This window comes from Pleurodeles waltl, chromosome 9, assembly GCF_031143425.1.
Source record: "Pleurodeles waltl isolate 20211129_DDA chromosome 9, aPleWal1.hap1.20221129, whole genome shotgun sequence".
Classification (NCBI taxonomy): Eukaryota; Metazoa; Chordata; class Amphibia; order Caudata; family Salamandridae; genus Pleurodeles; species Pleurodeles waltl.
Genome location: NC_090448.1, coordinates 1,098,862,743 through 1,098,885,703, shown reverse-complemented (window position 1 = coordinate 1,098,885,703; position 22,961 = coordinate 1,098,862,743). Strand labels below are relative to the sequence as shown.

The window sequence follows — 22,961 nt, the reverse complement described above, 5'->3', positions numbered from 1 at the left end:
TCCCTCGATATTTGCGGGGGACTCTGATTACCCCCAACCTGTCATCGCTACTGAGCCCAGTGAGGAATCCCAGGACAAGGGCAGAGGAACGCTGCAATGAGGCACATGGGTGAACTAGGAGGATAATAGAGCACACCTTCGGCCTCCTGAAGGCCAGATTCCGGTGCCTCCATCTGACAGGTGGCTCTCTATACTACTCACCGAAGAAGGTGTGCCAGATAATCGTGGCATGCTGTATGTTGCACAACCTGGCTTTGCGACGCCAGGTGCCTTTTCTGAAGGAGGATGGGTCTGATGCTGGTCTTGTGGCAGCTGTGGAGCCTGTGGAGAGTGAAGAAGAGGAGGCAGAAGAAGAAGATAAAGACAACCGAAACAACATCGTCATGCAATACTTCCAGTGAGACGCAGGTAAGAGGATGGCACTGCTTCACATATCTCATACTACTGTAGGACATAGCATAAATCTGCCTTTTTACCTCTCTGTATGGACCCGGACATGTCACTTTGCCTTTCCATTTCACAGATCTGGGTCCCACTTTGTGCCCTCTGCTATGTTTACTGCTGCCCAACAACTGTGTAACATAGGTATGTGAGCATGAACATTGACATTGCTATATTTCAGAGAGGTTGCAATTACACATTTGTGAAAGTACAGACTGACTCCAGATTGATTTATGATTCAAGGGTGTTTATTTCTGTGCTAATAAGTGGAGGGGGGTGTGCAATGGGCTGGGGTGATGGTGGAGGAATGTCCATGGTAGAGTTCAGTTTCTTGGTCTCACAGGTGCATTGTCCATGGGGGCATAGGAAGTGGAGCAATGGCAGTTTAAGGTGGACAGGGTGACAAAGTGGGACAGAAGGGTGACAATCAGGAGGGTCTTATTTCCTGGCGGGGTCTTGGCAATGTTCTCTGTCTTGTTCCTGGATCTCAGGTACCATTTGTGGGGTGGTTCTCCTTCTGCAGGGGGTGGGGTGCTGGTGGACTGTTGGTCCTGTGGCGGTGCCTCCTGTCCACTAGCGCCGGCAGAGGTGGAGTGCTGTTCATCGTCCAGGCTAGTGTCAGGGGCCCGTTTGTGTCCCACTGTGTCCCTCATGGTGTTGGCCAGGTCTGCCAGCACCCCTGCAATGGTGGCCAGGGTGGTGTTAATGGACTTCAAGTCCCCAGGTAGTGTCCTCCTGCAGGCACTGGGTCCCCTGAAACTTGGCCAGTACCGTGCCCATGGTCTCCTGGGAATGGTGGTATGCTCCCATGATGTTGGAGAGTGCCTCGTGAAGAGTGGGTTCCCTGGGCCTGTCCTCCCCCTGTCGCACAGCAGTCCTCCCAGCTTCCCCGTTGTCCTGTGCCTCTGTCCCCTGAACCATGTGCCCATTGCCACTGACCCCAGGACCCTGATTGTCTTGGGTTGGTAAGTTTGCCTGGGGTCCCTGTAGTGGTGGACACACTGCTGATTGACGTGTCCTGGGGACAGTGGCATGGGCCCGCTGGGTGGGTGCTGTGGTGGCGTTTCCTGAGGGGGGAGGCTCTGAGGTGGCTTGTGACTGTGGCAGGGGAACCGAGTGCCCAGAGGTCCCTGATGGGCCGGGCTGGTCATCTTGATCCAGGAGTGCAGAGCTGCTGTCATCACTGTGGGCCTCTTCTGTGGGGGTATTGGATATGTCTGGCACCTCCTGTCCGGTGATGTTGGGTATGGGTCCTGTTGGGGTGTAAATGCAGAGTTTTTGTATCTGTGTGTGCCATCTTGTGCATTGGGTGAGTTACCCTCTACTCCTGTGCTTGCATTATTGTGTTTACCCTTGTGTGATTAGTGTTTTAGGGTCTGTGTGGGTATCTGTACTGTACATGCTTTGCCAATGGGTGTCCATGCTTTGGTGTTCCATGCAAGGCTTGGTATTGGGATGTGTGGGTTGTGATGGTGGGGCATATGTGAGGTGTTGGGAGTGATGGGGGTGAGGGGGTGGGTGGGGGTATGTGATGGCATGCAGGTAGGGTGTGGGGGATATAGTAGTAAAGATTTGACTTACCAGAGTCCAGTCCTTCTGCTATTCCTACGAGGCCCTCAGGATGCAGTATTGCCAAGACTTGCTCCTCCCATATTGTTAGTTGTGGGGGAGGAGGTGGGGTCCACCGCCAGTCCTCTGTACAGCAATCTTGTGTCTGGATACCACTGAACGCACCTTCCCCCGTAGGCCGTTCCACCTCTTCCTGATGTCATCCCGTGTTCTTGGATGCTGTCCCACTGCGTTGACCCTGTCGACGATTCTCCGCCAGAGCTCCATCTTCCTAGCAGTGGAGGTGTGCTGCACCTGTGACCCGAATAGTTGTGGCTCTACCCAGATGTTTTCCTCCACCATGACCCTGAGCTCCTCCTCAGAAAACGTGGGGTGTCTTTGAGGTGCCATACTGTGGTGTGGGTGATGTGTGAATTGATGTTTGTTGTGCTGTGTGATGTGTTGTGTTGTGTTGGGGTGTGTTGTTTGAGGTGCGTGGATGTTGTATGAGTGATGTTGTGGTCTGCCTGTGGATGCTGGTGTTGTGTTTGCTATTCTATCTCTTTCTGTTTTTTCACAAAAAAATTGTTGTAAGGGTTTGTGGGTAATGTGGGTGTGTGTTTTATAGTGGTGTGAGTGTGTGGGTGTGGTGTGTGTATGTGTATCAGGTGTGCGTCTTTCGAATTGTCCAATGTACTTGTGTTTTGTAAGTGTGTGTATTTTGAGCGCGGCAGTGTGTACCGCCAATGGATTACCGCGGTTGAAAGACCGCCGCGTTGATTCGTGGGTCGTGATAGTGTGGGCGTATTCTTGTTGGCGTGACAGTGTAGGTTTTGGTATCACCAGTTTATCACTGACCTTTGGTGTGGCGGACTTGTGTGGGTGTCTGCATTGTGGCGGATTCCGAGATGTGGGTCCTAATACCTGTAGCGGATTTCCGCCACCGCCACGGTACGTTGGCGGCCTTCAGCATGGCGGTAAGTGGGATTTACCGCCAGGGTTGTAATGAGGGCCTCTGTCTCTTCTTCAACACACAGTTCCAACCTTAATAACACTGTCTTCAGCGAAGTATAATTTCTTCAGCTGTCCCCTCGTAAACTATCTTTCATCATAGACCCAACAACTATTTCTTTCATGTTGTGTGGTATCAGGTGAATTAACTTGCAACTTTATCCACTTACAACTGGAACAGGAGTAATTTGTATAAAATAAACTTATTATAATAAACAGTTATCAACAATATTGAACCACAAAAATATCACATCCACTGTATCACTCACCACTACATTCCTGGTAAGTATATATTTACTATTCTGAACTCTCCCTTTACTTATCTTGGTGATATAAGGGTAGTCAAAGTGGTTGATGCAATATTAATGTCATGCGATATGGTGACAAGTCACCTCTACAGAGATGACATTCTAAAGCAGAGGGAGAACCTCCTTCAGGAGTGGGTAATTTAGTTGTCCTTGTATTCCAGATGCCACAATCATGCACGAACTACAGCCATCTCATCATAGAGTTTGCTCAAAGAAAATGCATTTCAAGAAGGCTGCTGTGGCTTGCACATCCGCTGTGGTGTCATGATGGCTGTTTGGCCATGAAAAATGTTGTGTGGACACAATATTGTTTGAAGAATATCAAGGACAAAAATATCTTGGTGGAAGTTTCTATGGAAAACCAAAGCTTTGCCATACCTTTGCTATACCTAACTGCACATCTACGTACCTTGAAGGTAACTTCAAGGTACGTAGATGTGGAGTTAAGAATCGTAAATCTATACTTATCTATTTGCACTTACCTTCTCGATATTTTGGTTCTCAATATTTTTGACACAATATTCTGTCCACATTGTATTTTTCCAATCAATATTCTATCAGACACCACTCATGATGCATGCATATGCACTAATGGCCATTTTCTGAATTTCCATTAATTATTTTTCCTCTGCCAAATAAAATGAGGATTAGCAGATCCAATAACTTGCAGCTGGCATTTAGAAGGTTCTTTTTTAGCAGTGGTGTTGTTGTAATAGCTTGTTTGAAATACACTATAAGAGTTCTGACACAAAAGATGTGACACAAAAGATGTGTCAATTAAGTTTTAGACAAACGTGATAACAACCCCATGGAAGAAATAAAAGACTGAAATAGGATTTGCATCTAAAGGTGTAAACCATGGTCCACAAGAGTTGGATCCATATCAGATTTTAAGGTCAATGACTAACTATGTAAATTCTTCCAACTTAGACTGAAAACACATCCTGATTTTTAAACTGAATAATGTCACCTGCAAGAGATATCTACTGATACAACAGATCATCTGGGCACATGCGGTTCACCAGAAGAAGGTGGTGGCCAATTGATTTGGAACTGGCATCTCAGATCAGGTATTTTGAGAAGGTTTAGTTTCTATTGGCCTTAAGACAAGGTACATGATGCAGAGATTGCCTATTCTGAGGGGCCCAGCAAATTGCTCAGTGAACTCAAAAGAAAACAAAAACTTGATTGTGCCTGGGAAATACCTCTGTTCACTCTTACCCATCTCAGCGAGGCTGGTGAATCCTGGGATGGCTGGAGCAGGCCTCTGGACCTTTCCCAGATTTGGAGTACTTGATGACAACTGCTTGTATCCTTCCATCAGTGGTTTAAGGCTTCTAAAGAAAATGCGGGAAGTAAGAAAAAGGACCATTACATTTAGCTGAAAAGACGAAATCTACTTTGCATTGCAAATCTAAATTTCATTTGGAAGGAAAAAGCAAAGGACCATATTTCAGTATGCGTAAGCCCTGAGCATGCTCAAATTGCACAAATGATGCATGTTTTTTCTAACAGAGCACAAGGTCACTATGTGAGTTGCACTGCATTGGGTATTTATTACATATATTTGAAAAATTAAATCTGGTAGAGGTGGATGAATGATTTTGAATGACTCCAGTGACGAATTGGGAATAAACGGCATGCCAAGAAAGATGGTGATTGGATCAGAATATCTGGGAAAAAGGAAAGTGTCTGGTGGGGCTGTAAATGCAGAGGGGGAAGGAAGGCAGATTACATGTTACAGATGACCCCAGCATCAGGAAACGGAAAGCCATCCTACATCAGATTACTGTGAGGCAGTCAGAGATCCGTTATAGGTGACTAATGGGTCACATTATGTCTGTTCTCCCAATCCTAATTCATTCTGTGAGTCAGGCCATCAACACCTTTATACATTCATTATTGTACATATAACATATAAACACAAGTTACACAAGGAGAGTATGTACTGAGGAGAGAGGTTTCCGATAGAGATTTAAAAAAAAATTCAGCCCTCGGTTTGGGCTTCACCAAAAAACATAAGCATGATCAGCAATGCAGTACATCCAGAACCAAAGCTCTTTGTTGATCCACCCACAGTGCCGCATCCAAACATTCCAAAAGTGTCCATACAGTTCATCCTCTGTGGTGAACCCATGGCTATCTACACACACCCCACAAACTCACATCCCTTAAGATCCCCACTGCTCCACCCCCGTTTATCGCTCCTCCGCCATGCGAACCAAGTCAGAAGGACACAAGATCCCTCCTTCACACTTGATATGAAAGGGAGTCCATATTCCCTTGTACCCTGGGATGGTGTCAGGCACAAGGGGAGTAAGCCACTCCATGGTGTGAATATTCCAGCACTTGGTCAACTACATGCCCACTGTCAGTGGGGTTGGTGTTTGCCAATGTTTCACAATCACTAGACATGCAGCCAGGAGCTACAAGGCAAGAAACCTAGTAGTGGAGGAGGTGAAGGGGGGGACAGACCATCCTCTTCGACCATACTCAGTAGAGCCAAGCAAGGACAGCTGCAATGGAAGGAGTACACTTGTGATCTCTCGAATTACCCCTAGCACATGACCCCAGAATTTTTGTGTACCTGGATATTCCCACCTCATGTGGAGATATGTCCCTATTGACCTGCAGCCTCTCCAGAAAGAGTTGCCCCAGAGTACATCATAGCTTTGAGGCGGACTTGGGTCATGTACCAACATTACATGATTTTAAAGGCATTCGCCTTATGCTGGAGGCATATGGAGGAGCAAGCTGTCTGCCTCCATTTTAATATCCAGTTCCCCCGTCAAGTCCAAATCCAGGTCTTCCACCCACTGACGTGTATATGGGAGCCGCGTTATGGGGACCATGGTGGCCAAAGCTTTGTACAGGCGCGACAGCATAAGGTGTCTCTGTCTGAGAAAGTATCTTCAATTAACATGGTCTCACGCACGACCTGCGCACAAACTTCTAGTTACCTTATCCAATGGGAAAGGGGAATGTTGTTATCCACCTCATCCTCTGGGCCTTAGCCCTATAGTATAGGGCCACCTTTGTGGACCGTCTCAGGGCAGAAGTGGGGCCTTGAGATCGCAGGGACAACCAAAGCACGTGGTGACAAGGGAGTGAGCTGCCCTCTTGTTCCATCCGGCACTAAGGCTCCTCAGCGTCTGGGGAGCATTAGACCAGAGATTAGAGCAGCCAATAGATATCAGGCACCTCCCTTGTCTAGGCCCCTCATTAGCAAAGCGTTTGCCACTCGTGGTGGCTTTCCATCCCATATGAAGGCCCACATTATCCTATTCAAGGTGTTTAGAGTATCGTGATGGACTCAGACTGGGAAAGAGCAAAAGAAATATAGCAGTGTAGGTATGAAATTCATTTTTACGTAGTTGATCTTACCCACCCAAGAGATCTGGAGCCTCCCCCATAGGTATATGTCCTTAAACAATGTTTTCAAGTGAGGCAGGACATTGCTAATGTACACACTCTCTGCTGAGGGTGGGATCATCACCCCAAGATATCAGATGCCCTAGATGCTATGCGGAAACTATAGTGCACCACTGTCCCCTCAGCAGGAGAGCAGTCTCCTCCGATTGCCACCACTGTCAATTTCTTGCAGTTGACTTGGAATCCTGCTACCAATCTAAAGCACTGTAACTCCTCAAGGAGCGTGGGGACCAAGTTCTCTGGATTAGTCAGATAACAGAGGACATCATCCACAAAAAAGAGAGTTTCAGTGGCCTCAATCAACAGTTTGGCCATAATCCGGTAGCAGAGGGGTTCAATGGTGAGGGAGAAAATCAGAGGAGAGAGGGGGCTGCCAGACGTGTCCCCCTGGTAAGGGGCATCGACTCTGAGAGGAAGATATGGATCCTAAGCTTTGTGGAAGACGTAGGTAATTGACCAGTATAAATGTTTTCACCCGTGGGCCCAAGGAGGTCTTATCCAGAGTCTTAATGAAAAATGGTGAGCCTACCCAGTCAAAGGCCTTCTTCACACCTAAAGAGAGAAGTACCTCTGTATCCATAGATGCAGCCTTATCGACCCCGTTAAGAGACAACTCTATAGTATCATTCATTTGCCTATTTCTCACAAAGCCATCTTAGTAAGACACCAAACGCAGCCAAATCTCCCACAAGCAACATATGACGATTTTTGCAAACAATTTGAAATTGGTGTTCGAAAGTGCAATCGGCCGGTATGAACTGCACTGATGGGGTCAGTGTCTGGCTTTAAGATCAATGTAAGTAGGAACTCCATCATTGACAGGGTCACCTCTCGGGTGGTCAGGAACAAATTGTACACCTTTATCAGGTATGGTGTCAACACTCTAGCAAAGGCCTTGTATAAGGATAAGGAACTAGGAAACCCATCTCCTATTATTCAGCAACGAAATAACAGTGAGCATGATTTCTTCCTCCGTTATCTCGCCCTCCAATTCCTCACTGGCCCGTGGATGTAGGGCTGGCAAGGATACTGCTGACAAGTAGCTACCCTGTACCCTGAGGGAGCTAGGCTTGCTACTTTATAAAGCCAGGTAATACTGCTTAAATGTCTCCAGGATCTCTCAATCTGTAGAACGATTGCTGCTGGAATTGAATACTGCCTGAATACAGCTCCGCTGTCAGTAGGCGCATATTTTAAGGGTGAGCAATCTATCCACCCTGTTGCCGTTGGCTGTTTTACTTTTTAACATCATGCTTAGGAAGAATACAAAAGGATTTTATTAGACACCTGCATTTATTCCAATATTGTGTGCTCTAACGAGTGCTCTTCTGAATTTGGACTATTAAACAAGTAAGTGTTTGAATAGATAGTGATGAAAGGGTGATGTTATATAGCACAGGATGCAGTAAGTGAGAGCTAAGGGCCAGATGTACCAAAGGGTTTTACCCATTCTATGTCTATGGGAAAATGTGTTCGTACATATGGCCCAAAGTGCTTAATGGTTTGGGGACTGAAATGATCAGATGGGGCACATGAGCAATGTCAATCTTTAATAAAATGGTAGAGTTTATTTTTCCGTGAGATATGGGGGGAGAGAGATATTGGCATAGTGGGATGAGGAAAGGGAGCATGTAAGGGGTAGACAGGGCTAAGAGAAGTGAGGCAAAGATGACTGAGATGGTTAAGATTTTAATTAGAATTATAAGGCAAAGTCCATGCCTGAAATGAGTGAGTGGCGGATGGTCTTGCTGGGTGGGGAGAGTATACAGTTGACAGTGCACGCAACTAATTGATGGGGAAATACAGTTAGGAGATTGGTCTTGGAATAAGACAGGTTTGACAAAGCAGAAGCTGAGAAGAGTACACAGGTGGGCTAGTTTGTGGCCTTATGGTGTTCTAGAGTCCTTGTTTTGCACCTCATATGAAGGAATGCAAGGATTTAAGTTTTCATAGAGCTTACACAGTGAGTGATCTGATGTTGTTTCGTGAACAACCTGGCCCTTCTTACCCATCTTCCCCAACATTGAGGTCTTTTTGGCAAAGAGAACTGGGTCCCCACGTTCGGCCTTTCTTCTTCAAACAACGCTTCTCTTCCTTCTCGCTTTCATCTTTTGGAGGAGTAATGCTGCTTTGACCCCATGTCTTGTTGTTCTCTCCTGGTGTCACTGCAGGAATTTAAAACATTGCTAATGTATGCAAAGAATGTAGAAGGTGCTAAATAAGAAAAAGTTAACTGTTATGGTAAATCAGAGCTAGAGGAACAGGTCACAACTAATCGATTAATCTACAGTTGATGAAAAACTAGTTACAGCACGTAGCACAGCATATTTTCAGGAGCTACTGGCCTCATCTGGAAATGTGGACCTCTTGAAATGAGGAATATTGTAAGGTGCATGTACAGGATGAATCTTGAGGTGAGCTGGATAATTACAAAGGTGGTGATGGAAATGGTGATCTGATTTGTGAATGAAAAGGGCTTTAGTACCATAGTGAATATGGAACATGGAAGAGGACAAAGGGAGGAATATAAAAGGAGTATGAAGAGACTGGATTAGGGAAAGTGGAAGGGATGAAGAAAAGGAGGCAGAAGAACATATGTGGAATATGTACATTTAAGTAGGTTTTATTATATTACCTGGTAAATTTAAGGAGGTGTTATATTAATCTGTTGTAAATTGTAATCCATGCAGGTGTAATTAGAAATACAAATAAAGAATGGATGATGGTAGACAAGACAAATGGCATAATTAATGGGGGGACAAATTAGTATTTTTTAAAAGATCAAGAATAACAGCATTGGGCCAGGCTGAAATGATGACGCACCCTTCCAGCTCTTCTGTAAACGATAGCTAAATGATTGTATGGGGAAAGTATTGTGTAGATTGTGTCAATTGTCTTATAATTTATCGAACCAATCCAACTAATTTTTTTCATTTATGTGCCGAAATGTTGTTTACCTGTTTCATGCAATACCTTTGATAAAAAAGTTTATATATATATATATATATATGGAAAATGTCACTTACCCAGTGTACATCTGTTCGTGGCATTAGTCGCTGCAGATTCACATGCTGTGCACAGTCCGCCATCTGGTGTTGGGCTCGGAGTGTTACAAGTTGTTTTTCTTCGAAGAAGTCTTTTCGAGTCACGAGACCGAGGGACTCCTCCCATTTCGAGTCCATTGCGCATGGGCGTCGACTCCATCTTAGATTGTTTTGCCCGCAGAGGGTGAGGTAGGAGTTGTGTATGCTAGTAATAGTGCCCATGCAATGGAGTGAATGCGTATGTACATAGTAAAGTGTTAAGTAATATATTTACAAATGTACAAATGTTTAAGATCTACTTCTAAACGGCTACAGGCTCCCGGGGAGGCGGGTGGGCGCATGTGAGTCTTCAGCGACTAATGCCACCAACAGATGTACACTGGGTAAGTGACATTTTCCGTTCGATGGCATGTGTAGCTGCAGATACACATGCTGTGCATAGACTAGTAAGCAGTTATCTCCCCAAAAGCGGTGGTTCAGCATGTAGGAGTTGAAGTAGTTTGAAATAATGTTCTTAATACAGCTTGACCTACTGTTGCTTGTTGTGCAGTTAGCACATCTACACAGTAGTGCTTGGTAAATGTATGAGGCGTAGACCATGTTGCTGCCTCACATATTTCGTTCATTGGAATATTTCCTAGAAAGGCCATGGTAGCACCTTTCTTTCTGGTTGAGTGTGCCTTTGGTGTAATAGGCAGTTCTCTTTTAGCTTTAAGATAGCAGGTTTGAATGCACCTAACTATCCATCTAGCAATGCCTTGTTTTGAAATTGGATTTCCTGTATGAGGTTTTTGAAAGGCGACAAATAATTGTTTTGTCTTTCGAATTAGTTTTGTTCTGTCAATGTAGTACATTAGTGCTCTTTTGATGTCTAATGTATGTAGTGCTCTTTCGGCTACAGAATCTGGCTGTGGAAAGAACACTGGTAATTCTACCGTTTGATTTAGGTGGAACGGTGAAATTACTTTTGGTAAAAATTTAGGATTGGTCCGTAGAACAACTCTATTTTTGTGTATTTGAATAAATGGTTCTTGAATGGTAAATGCTTGAATCTCACTCACTCTTCTTAGAGATGTGATGGCAATTAAAAATGCAACTTTCCACGTTAAGTATTGCATTTCACAAGAGTGCATGGGCTCAAAAGGTGGACCCATGAGTCGTGTTAGGACAATGTTGAGGTTCCATGAAGGAACTGGTGGTGTTCTTGGTGGTATAATTCTCTTTAGGCCTTCCATAAACGCCTTTATGACTGGTATCCTAAACAATGAAATTGAGTGCGTAATTTGTAGGTAAGCAGAAATTGCCTTAAGATGTATTTTAATGGAAGAGAAAGCTAGGTTAGATTTTTGCAAATGTAGTAAGTATCCTACTATTTCTTTTGCAGATGCGTGTAAAGGTTGAATTTGATTATTATGGCAGTAATAAACAAATCTTTTCCACTTATTTGCATAGCAGTGTCTAGTGGTAGGTTTTCTAGCTTGTTTTATGACCTCCATACATTCCTGTGTGAGGTCTAAGTGCCCGAATTCTAGGATTTCAGGAGCCAAATTGCTAGATTCAACGATGCTGGATTTGGATGTCGGATCTGTTGTTTGTGTGGTCTGTTGGGTAGTTTGACATGAGGTACTACTGAAAGGTCTAGTAGTGTTGTGTACCAAGGTTGCCTTGCCCATGTTGGTGCTATTAGTATGAGTTTGAGTTTGTTTTGACTCAACCTGTTTACTAGATATGGAAGGAGAGGGAGAGGGGGAAAAGCGTACGCAAATATCCCTGACCAGTTCATCCATAGAGCATTGCCTTGGGATTGATTTTGTGGGTACCTGGATGCGAAGTTTTGGCATTTTGAGTTTTCTTTTGTTGCAAATAGATCTATTTGAGGTGTTACCCAAATTTGAAAGTAATTGTTTAGTATTTGGGGGTGAATTTCCCATTCGTGGGTTTGTTGGTGATCTCGAGAGAGATTGTCTGCCAACTGGTTCTGAATCCCTGGAATAAATTGTGCTATTAGGCGAATGTGGTTGTGAATCGCCCAATGCCATATTTTTTGTGTTAGGAGGAGTGTGTCCCTCCTTGTTTGTTTAGATAATACATTGTTGTCATGTTGTCTGTTTTGACAAGAATGTATTTTTGGGTTATTATGGGTTGAAATGCTTTCAGCGCTAGAAATACTGCTAACAGTTCTAAGTGATTTATGTGAAACTGCCTCTGATGTATGTCCCATTGTCCTTGGATGCTGTGTTGATTGAGGTGTGCTCCCCACCCTGTCATGGAAGCATCTGTCGTTATGACGTATTGTGGCACTGGGTCTTGGAAAGGCCGCCCTTTGTTTAAATTTGTACTGTTCCACCATAGAAGCGAGATGTATGTTTGGCGGTCTATCAACACCAGATCTAGAAGTTGACCCTGTGCTTGTGACCATTGTGATGTTAGGCACTGTTGTAAGGGCCGCATGTGCAATCTTGCGTTTGGGACAATGGCTATGCATGAAGACATCATGCCTAGGAGTTTCATTACCATTTTGACTTGTATCTTTTGTGTTGGATACATGGCCTGTATTACCTTGTGAAATGTTTGAACCCTTTGTGGACTTGGAGTGGCAATCCCTTTTGCTGTGTTGAATGTCGCTCCTAAGTATTGCTGTGTTTGACACGGCAAAAGGTGTGACTTCGCGTAGTTGATCGAGAAACCTAGCCTGTGAAGGGTCTGTATGACGTAGTTTGTGTGCTGTGAACATTGTCTTAGCGTGTTGGTTTTGATTAACCAGTCGTCTAAGTATGGGAACACATGTATTTGCTGCCTTCTGATATGTGCAGCTACTACCGCCAGGCATTTTGTAAAAACTCTTGGCGCAGTTGTTATTCCGAATGGCAACACTTTGAATTGGTAATGTATTCCTTGGAATACGAACCTTAGGTATTTCCTGTGTGAAGGATGTACTGGTATATGAAAATACGCATCTTTTAGATCTAATGTTGTCATGTAGTCTTGCTGTTTGAGCAGTGGGATTATGTCTTGTAACGTGACCATGTGAAAGTGGTCTGATTTGATGTAGGTATTTAGTGTTCTGAGATCTAGTATTGGTCTCAGAGTTTTGTCCTTTTTGGGTATTAGAAAGTACAGTGAGTAAACTCCTGTGTTTTTCTGTTTAATTGGAACTAATTCTATTGCGTCCTTTTGTAGCAATGCTTGAACTTCTAGTCCTAGAAGATCTATATGTTGTTTTGACATATTGTGTGTTTTCGGTGGGACGTTTGGAGGGAATTGGCGAAATTCTATGCAATAACCATGCTGGATAATTGCTAAGACCCAAGTGTCTGTTGTTATTTCGTCCCAAAGTTTGTAAAATTGGCTTAGTCTTCCCCCCACAGGTGTTATGTGATGGGGGTGTGTGACTTGTGAGTCACTGCTTATTTTGAGGGGTTTTGGGGCCTTGGAATTTTCCTCTATTTTTTGGGAATTGGCCCCCTCTAAATTGCCCCCGAAAACCTCCCCTTTGATATTGACCCTGGTAGGTAGGCCTTGTTTGTGAGGTTGTGGTTTCTGTGGGTTGACCTCGAAACCCTCCCCTAAAAGGTGTTTTCCGAAATGTGCCTCTGCTCTGCGGGGAGTAGAGTGCGCCCATGGCTTTGGCTGTATTGGTGTCCTTTTTGAGTTTTTCGATGGCAGTGTCTACCTCCGGCCCAAACAATTGCTGTTCATTGAACAGCATATTGAGCACAGCCTGCTGGATTTCCGGTTTGAACCCAGAAGTGCGCAGCCATGCGTGCCTTCGGATTGTGACTGCAGTGTTTATTGTCCTTGCAGCTGTATCTGCTGCATCCATGGAAGACCGTATCTGATTATTTGAGATACTTTGTCCCTCTTCCACCACCTGTTGCGCTCTTTTTTGGAACTCCTTGGGTAAGTGTTCGATGAAATGTTGCATTTCATCCCAGTGAGCCCTGTCGTATCTTGCCAAAAGTGCTTGTGAATTGGCAATACGCCACTGATTTGCTGCTTGTGCTGCAACCCTTTTTCCCGCAGCATCAAATTTGTGGCTCTCCTTGTCTGGAGGTGGTGCGTCGCCTGAGGTATGAGAGTTGGCTCTCTTACGAGCTGCCCCCACAACTACTGAGTCTGGTGTTAGTTGTGTTGTAATATATATTGGATCTGTGGGCGGTGGCTTATATTTTTTCTCCACCCTTGGAGTTATGGCTCTGCCTTTAACTGGATCCTGAAAAATTTGTTTTGAATGTCTTAGCATTCCTGGGAGCATGGGAAGGCATTGATACTGGCTATGGGTGGAAGATAGGGTGTTAAATAGAAAGTCATCCTCATTTGGTTCCGAATGTAAGGAGACATTGTGAAACTCGGCTGCCCTTACGACCACCTGTGTATAGGAGGTACTGTCCTCAGGTGGTGACGGTTTTGTAGGATAAGAGTCTGGGCTATTGTCAGACACTGGAGCATCGTAGAGGTCCCATGCATCGGGATCATCCTGACTCATTGTGGTATGAGCTGGTGAGTGCATCAGTGGTGGAGTTGTTGCTGGTGATGCATGTATTGATGGTGGTGGAGAGGGTGGTGGGGTTGTTTTCCTTGCCACCTTTGCTTGTGGTTGCTTGTCCTTTTGTTGAAAGGCAAGTTTCCTTTTTATTTTGATTGGGGGAAGAGTGGTTATCTTCCCTGTGTCCTCATGAATATGAAGCCTCCTTTGCGTGTAGTCAGGCTCTACAGCTTGAAGCTCCTCTCCAAATCTGTGTAATTGGGAGGTTAATCCTTGTTCCTCTGTATAGGAACTAGTTTTCGGCTCCGAGGCCGGCTGTTTCGGAACCGAAACCTTTTCGGAAGTCTTTTTAGGCTCTGAAGAAACCTTCTTTGTTTTCGGCGTGGTGTCTCGGTGCCGAAGTTCTTCGGTGCCGCTGTCTCTGTGCCGAAGTTTCTCGGAGCCGCTGTCTCGGCTCCGAGGTTGCTGTGTGGCGGTATCTCGACCGGAGTCGGATGACTTTGACACTAGCATGCCCTTTTTCGGTGCCCTGGATGGGTCACCTAGTTTTCGGGTTAAGCCATGGCCTGTTGGCGGTGGCGTCCCCTGGGCTTTTGTAGACTTCTCGTGAGTCTTGATTTTCAACGTCTTACTCACGGTTTGGTGTGTTTCTTCGGCGTCAAGTTCTTCAGAATCCGACTCGCGGATGGAGAAAGCTTCTTCTTCCTCCTCGAAGCGTTCTTGACCTGTCGGCGTGGACGCCATTTGCAGTCTCCTGGCTCTTCGGTCTCTCAGCGTCTTCCTCGACCGAAACGCTCGACAGGCTTCACAAGTATCCTCCTTGTGCTCGGGGGACAAGCACAAGTTACAGACCAGATGGTGATCCATATACGGATACTTGTGATGGCATTTTGGGCAGAAGCGGAATGGGGTCCGTTCCATGAGCCTTGAGGTCGCACGTGGCCGGGCCGACCAGGCCCCGACGGGGGATCGAAAAAACCCCGAAGGGCCACCGGAGCTCTTCAGAATTCGGTGTCGATTTGTTCTAACTAACCCGATACCGAACGCAAACAATACCGACGTTTTTTTCCGAGATTCTAACTAACTTTCCGACCCGAAACACGGAGCGAAAAGGAACACGTCCGAACCCGATGGCGGAAAAAAAACAATCTAAGATGGAGTCGACGCCCATGCGCAATGGACTCGAAATGGGATGAGTCCCTCGGTCTCGTGACTCGAAAAGACTTCTTCGAAGAAAAACAACTTGTAACACTCCGAGCCCAACACCAGATGGCGGACTGTGCACAGCATGTGTATCTGCAGCTACACATGCCATCGAACATAGATAGATAGATAGATAGATAGATAGATAGATAGATAGATAGATAGATAGATAGATAGATGCATGGTGCTAGGAAGGAATATTTAAAATACAGGCAATGTAACCACAGAACAAAAGGAACATAGGCAGAAATCATGCAAATCAGTGATTCAACAAGGGCAAACCGTTTTAGGAATTTTAGTAAAGGGGAAAAGTGTAGGGTTCAGTAATACAATCACCACATTCAAGTTTGTTTCACTTTGTTGGTGCCTACTGCAACTTATTCTTCATAAGCCACAGTCATTCACTGCAAGGAGTCCTTCTTCTGAGCATTACGGAGACGCCACAAACAACAACACACACACACAAGGAGCAAGATGATTTAGGTATCTTGAAGGATTATTATTTGGCCTGAAATGCAGGGGGTGAGGCACAGAATTAAACAATTAGAAATACAAATGAACGCATTACAGAGTGATCACTATTAGCGTTGGATGACACATTAAAATTTCAAAAACATAAACAAAAGCATAGTTCTGGCATGCAGTGAATTAATGTGGATTGTGGGGAAAACAAAGTAGTGTGATAGGAAGGTGTCATGAACTCAGATATAGTGAGTGCATTATGGAACAATGTATAATTTCAGAGGCCAGTTGAACTAATTTCGAATCCTACAGGAGCTGATCATCCACACAACAGTCAACATAATAGCTCAACATCCTTTTGGGGTCAAGCTGTTGGAGTCCCTCCTCCTCTTTTAATGACTGAGGTAGAGCGAAATACATTGGCAGGGTGAATGGTTGGCCAACATGGAAAGGTGTTACAACTTTGGGTAGAAAGGCCACCTGAGTTCTCAGCACTAACTCGTCCAGAAAGAAGGCTGTGTAGGTCGGTTGCTTCAAAAGTACTTGCAGTTCACTCATGCAGCAGAGAAAGGTAATGGCAATTAGGAAGATGGTTCGGAGCATCAGCAGTCTTAGTGAGCAGCTCTGCATTGGCCCAAAAGGTGTGCGCATGAGAAATGTCAACACGAACTTCAAATCCTATTGGGGTAGGACGAATGGCTTCAAGGAAAACATGTGAATCAGACCTTCATTAAAATGCATCACAACAGGTGATTTTAATACAAAGGCTTGATCAGGTAAACACAGAAAATATAACCTTTAACTGTACCAACTGCAAGTCCTTGCTGGGCCAACAATAAAACAAACTATAATACACCAGAAACAGCTGACATGGTGAGCACCACACCAAGTGACAACGTTCTCCCAATTCCCAGCGTACATGGACTATTGTGGCTGGAAGATCACACTGCCACTGCTCAATCTTCACGCATAAAGGTGTAGGTTGAGGAGACTTGGCTACAGGACCCTACCCAGTTGCCCATTGCCAAGACAGGCAAGGTGGTAGCCGGATCAGATGGCAAACACTCATACCACACTATAATTAAGGTCCAGTCTATCCTCACTTTCCTCGTAACTCAAGGCAGGAAAGGTAGCACCAGGAATGCACATGGGAGGCCTTTGCCACCTTGCAGTAGAAATGTGTTTCCTAATGATGTTCTTGGAGGAAACTCCAGTGTGCAGCCGTTTTGACACTGCATGTGCTTGCTGGAAGCTAATATATCTAACCAGGGCATCCCCACTGATCTAAGATGCCTCTTGCCCTTTCGGAGTGGAGATGCCACTTGTAATAAACTAGCCAATGTCTGTTCAGCTTGTCTGCTTTGGCATTCAGAGGCCCTGCTACATGGTTGGCTGCAAGAAAGTTGTTTTTTTGGTCCCGCCGTCACGAGAGACAAGGCCATCAGGCACAGGGACTAGGACCCCATTTTGGCCATCTTGCTGCAGTTCCACATGGTGGTCATGTTGTCAGTGAGGACCTCCACCAGCCTGTTCTTGATAGATGGCCTTTTGTCAGGGCTTACCAGAAGACAGCGATGGGACTTTGTGTGGTACAGACTGCTTAAAAACATGATCACAAATAGCCACACAACTTGGAGATCTATGTTTCAACAGTGACCTCTTTTTAAGCCTGCGGTGTACTTATTATGACACGAGTCCTGAGCGGAGCCCATGCACCAAGGGGACACATCATGCTGGTCTATGACTGACATATGCTTCCTGCATCCAAGGTCCATACATACTTGACTGCTGTCCTAAAAGGTATTATCCTTACAAGATGGAAATGCGATGCTCATCTGATGATTAACAGGCAGGGCAGTCTCCCAGAGTAAGAACTATTAGACTTCGGGAACTGCACTATGAAAAATAAAGTCAGACTCCAATAACAATAGAAAATTATTTTTTTCTAAAAACCATGAGTTGGCTATTGTCAATACCTAGTTAAATTGCAAACGTTTAGAGGGAGCATCCAAACAGAAGTCCTGCAATTCAGTGACTCTACTAGCTCAAATATGGTAACCAGAAAACAGTGATCATATTCAGTTCATATTCACGCACTAAAATCAATATAATTTGCTATTATCTGGTTTTGCAACACCATTTCAATTACTTTAAGGGATGTGCATATTCAGCAGGGGTTGTAGGAAAGTTCCCAGGTTAAGATTAAACGTCTGGGTAAATTCAGTCCTTGATGGGCATGCACAGCCTCGCATGAATTGACACAATATCCATCAGCATGGAGGACAGATCAAAAAAGACCTTTCTTGTATTTTCTCCGAACCAAATCACCAGCATTTCATGAAACTCTAGGAAACTGAGGTATGCAAAGTTGCCTTCAAATAAACTCACTGCAGACCTGGGGTCATGATTCGGGAATATAGGAAAAAGGATTTTCTTCACCTCTACTGATTGGACTCTAAATTTTTCTCAACCCTCCACCATGTAGACTAATTGAGGAGTAAGTTCCTAAGTGTAAGTTAACCAAACAAAGCGCATTTACACATCAAGAATTACGTCGCAGGTGCCTGCAACAATATGGACAATCGCACAAGAGGCATATCATGGCCACGTAATTCTTGATGTTGTGTACATACAGACCGTTTGGTCAACGTACACTTAGAAACTTAGGGCCAGATGTACGAAAGGATTTTACCGATTCTGTGTCTATGGGAAAAAGCTTTCGTACATATGGCCCTTAGTCCGCAATTAGGCAATATTGAGGGGCATAGTAGTTTCTTGTGACTGTTGGGGCTCATTTGCTTATTTGCCTCACTAATGTGACTTCTGGAAAGCAGTACAAGTCTTATTATTGAATGACATACGAGTCCTGCATCAAGAGCCTAATATATAGTTTGTTTGGCCTCGAGCGCAACATATCGAAGGAATAGGCACATCTACATTTGGTCGGCCTCGAAAAAGTCTTGTAGACTAAACATGTGCCAGCTGCCTTTGGAAGATAAGTTGTTCTGATTTATGAAGATTTAAAGAAGAATACAAATCAAGAACATTTCCAAATTGTTGCCCATTTTTACTGCTAATGTATCAAAGTCTTTTTAACAATAGTACGACTTCCTGGAGTGCTTCGGTATCTCTTCTTCACAATAGAGTCTGATGCCAGCGGTGTTGGCTGGGGGGCATGATGCGGAGAATTCTTTACCAGAGACAAATGATCAGAGCAAGAGCACGCTCTACATTTCAACTGTCTAGAACTGGTGGCTGGCTCCTTCCTTGTCAAGTGTTGGACGAAAGAGAAGATTCAATGCTGTGTCCTTCTCAAGATGGACAATGTGGGGGCGGTCTGGTACATCGACCAACTGTGGACAGACAAGGTCCAACATGGACCGGAGCTTTTGGGAGTTCTGCCTCGAGAACCAAATCCTAGTCACACTAGAACAACCCCCGGGCTCAGCCGAATAAGTGGTGGCTTCACAATCGAAGTACCTTCGGGACCTCAGCCTTTGAAACTAAATCGATCAGTGTTCCGGGTGATACAATCCAGATGGGGCCCCTTCTTGGTGGACCTGTTTGTGTCTTGGTTGGACCACATTGTGCCAAATACTTTAGCAGAAGACTGGATCCATCTGTGTATGTGACGGAAGCCTTGCAGCAAAACTGGGAGGTAGAGTCAGGCTAGGCCTTCTCACCATTCTCCATGATAATGCAACTCTCCACCCAAGTCAGGAGACAGTGAGCAACTGTGGTGGCAACAACTCCCTTCTGGAGGTCTCAAGTGTGTTTCCAGTTATGGAACTTTCTTGGGATTCTCCAGTCCACCTACCCCTGTTCCCAGCTCTCCTCAAGGATCCCTCAGGGAATCCCACCATCTGGTTCTGGAGGTCCATTGTAGCTTATGGCATAGAGGATTATCATGGACGATGGCATGTCCTGGGACTTTCATTCCAGGCTGCAGACCTGCTCTCCAAGGCATGAGCAAGTAGCACAATTAAGAGATATTGATCAACCTGGTCCATCTGGATGGGTTGGTGTTGCCAAAGACACTTGGATCCATTAGGATGGAAACTGTCAGTATCCTGAGATTTCTAGCCAAACTGGCAACCGAGTGCTTGCCATACAGAACAGTGAATACCTTCCACTCCGAGATATCATTGAGGCACCCCTGATTGAGGGGCCTCTCTGTGGAAGAACATCCTTTGATCCGGATAGTGCTCTGGGGTATACGTCTATCCCATCTTCCCAAACCGAGATACTCAGTCCTGTGGGATGTTAATGTGGTAATGAATCTGTTTATTTCCTGGCCTCAGAATAAATATCTTTCAAGGAAACAACTGTTGGCCAAATAGGCCTCTCTCTTATGCTTGATTTCCTGTATATGAGTATCTGATGTCAGAGAATCAGACATCATTGGAGGAGTGCTCACTCCAGAAGGTATTATCTTCCACATTTCAAACTCTCAGGTGGTCTCCTCTCCATCTTTCCCCAATTCACTGAAAATGTGCATGGTGATATACATTAAGGCTTATGAAGCCATGATTGAAGATCTCCATCCCCCTGGGGTATGACCGCTCCTCACCGAGCTGTGTCATTCCCTACCATCGCTAGATGGGTTAGATGGGACATGTAAGAAGGAGGCATAGACGTGAAAATGTTCAAGGCACATTCTACCAGAGGAGCGATGACCTCCAAGGCATTCTACCTGGGGCCACGCTTGGAAGACATCATGAACGCAGTGGATTGGTCACCCAACTCAATGTTTAATCGTCTCTATTTTAAACCACTTCCTAACATGGCAGCTCTGGTGGTGGGTAAGTTTTGAACTAGCATACCGGTCCTGACATAGAATACAACATTTCCTCGCTTTCGTAACGGAAAATTTCAATTCTATTAAGGACACAGAGAGGAGGATTATTTCGCCCGGAGTCGAGAACTGTGATGAACTTTTCTCCCAAGTGTTCATGGGATTTGTAGCTTGATAATGTTTGACATGGCTGCTCTTAAAATAAAGCAAAGGAAGAAAAGCAAAATCCTTTCCTCCGTGTCCTTAATAGAATTGAACCTTTCTGTTACGAAAGCTAGGAAATTTTATATTAACGATTGTAGTTCTGCATTTTTCTTCCCGTAACCGAAGAATATGCAAAACAATTTCCAAACTGATCGTGCCTTAGGTATCAGTTTTGGACATGTCTTCAAGATCATCATATCAGTGAAAACTCTTGCAAATTACTTTTTGAAAACAAAGCTTGTCATCTATTCAAACATGTATGTTAAAAAGTTGTATATAATGTATTGCACGCTGTACAATCGTCTCAGTGTTAGTGGAACATCTGTATGGGGATAGATTCGAACATTCTGGAGATTGGCAGCTGCTACTAGTTCTTGTTGCTGTGTGGAACACTTTTTCAATTTATTTCATTAAAGTGCTTACCTGCATTCATTTTGAGTATGGTGACATCCTTACGTGGTAAGGAGAACAGTCCGTCTGGACATTTCTGGTTCAAGTGGCATGATGGGTGGTTCTCCAATGTATGCCATTGTCAAGACGGATTGCTATTCTAAGTGGTATGGGGTCACGTTTTGCATAACATCATGGTTCGTGTTAAGGCGGGATTACTATCCAATGCACTTTCCTGATTCATGTACAGAATACCAAAGTAGGGCAAAATTATGATTGCACTGCTTAGCATTATTTTTCGTCAAGGGAGCGTTCCATGGGTGGAATCCTAGAGGTAGGCGCAACGAGGAGAAATGTTTTCATTTCTCCTCCTCGTTTTTCCAACTTTGCATGTGTGCTGCATTGTACAGCACATATAGAAAGTGGGAAAAGCCTTAAATCATAGCTTTTGTACTGGGAAGAACCCCTTTAGTAGAAACTCAATGGGTCAGAGAAAGCACACACCTTTGCATTATGGCACCCTGCCTGAAAATAATTTAAAGCATTACTCTTCCTAACAAACGCGGACAGTTACCATGTTAAGGGAATTGTTTTGGAACAATGTGAGTGCTTGTCAAGATCAGAGGGCCCGCAGACATGGGCGGCTAGAAAATATCAAATTTTTGAGCAACACTTTCTTGCCTTCCAACTTTAGTGGATGTGTGTTGGTGCCTGACTGCCGAAAGTGCATCAGTACACAAAAAGAGAAAAATATGCACCATATCCATTGACAAGGCGGGCAAATAGATTTACTGGCTGGCGATGGCTGACCACTCCACTACCGTCATCACCATACTAAAATCTGGGGAAGGCGTTGCCATATCAGGAGCGGCTGGCCTGGCACGGTGTTTTGCCGCCCACTTTCAGGGTCTTTATGCAGCCCGAGAACCCCCCTTCCAGGAGTTAGAACAGCCCCTCGTTCATGACATCCCTGTCAAGAAGCTGTCGACCTCTGATTGTAGAGCTCTTGATGAGCCACCAACCGCTGAGGAGATCCAGCAGGCAATATCGGCCATACCTTCGGGTGAAGCGCCAGGGCCCAACGAGTTCACGCTTGAACTGTACAAACGGTTCACTCCATTACTAACACCTCACTTGTTGGCACTCTATGAGGGTACGCTTATCAGCAGTACACACCCACAGGACCTGAGTTGGGCGACTGTTACAGTCCTCCTGAAATATGACAAGGCAACTGAGGACTGTGGGTCCTGCTGCCCCATAACCCACATCAATTTGGAAGTAAAGATCCTGGCTAAAGTCCTGGCCACCCGCCTGGCAGAGGTGCTCCATTTGGCTGTCCACACAGATCAGAATCGCTTTATGCTGCAAAGGACAACCTGCATTGTCTTCGGTGGCTCCATGTGGTCCTGGCCAGATCGGGCGAGGTGAGGGGCGATGCCATGTTACTCCTAGTGGACAAAGAGCAGGCATTTGACATGGTCTACTGGCCCTACCTCTTAGCGGTCCTACACAAGATGGGATTTGGCCCCCGCTTTTGCCGGTGGGTATCGATGCTCTATACCGGGCTGTGGGCCCAGGTCCTAGTCAATGGAGTCCATTCCACCCATTTTCCGTTGAAAGGTCCGGTGCCCCTTTTC

At 45.0% G+C, this 22,961-nt stretch overlaps 1 protein-coding gene across 1 annotated transcript in view; it reads right to left on the bottom strand.

Moving 5' to 3' along the window:
* MAP3K9 (mitogen-activated protein kinase kinase kinase 9) overlaps positions 1–22,961 on the bottom strand; it is a 264,229-nt gene that overhangs the window by 34,802 nt on the left and 206,466 nt on the right. The window contains exons 8-9 of the mRNA XM_069208799.1: positions 8,749–8,905; positions 4,530–4,645 (exon numbers count right to left, since the gene is read on the bottom strand). Of these exons, the coding sequence (XP_069064900.1) occupies positions 4,530–4,645; positions 8,749–8,905 (273 nt within the window). The remainder of the gene's footprint in view (positions 1–4,529; positions 4,646–8,748; positions 8,906–22,961) is intronic.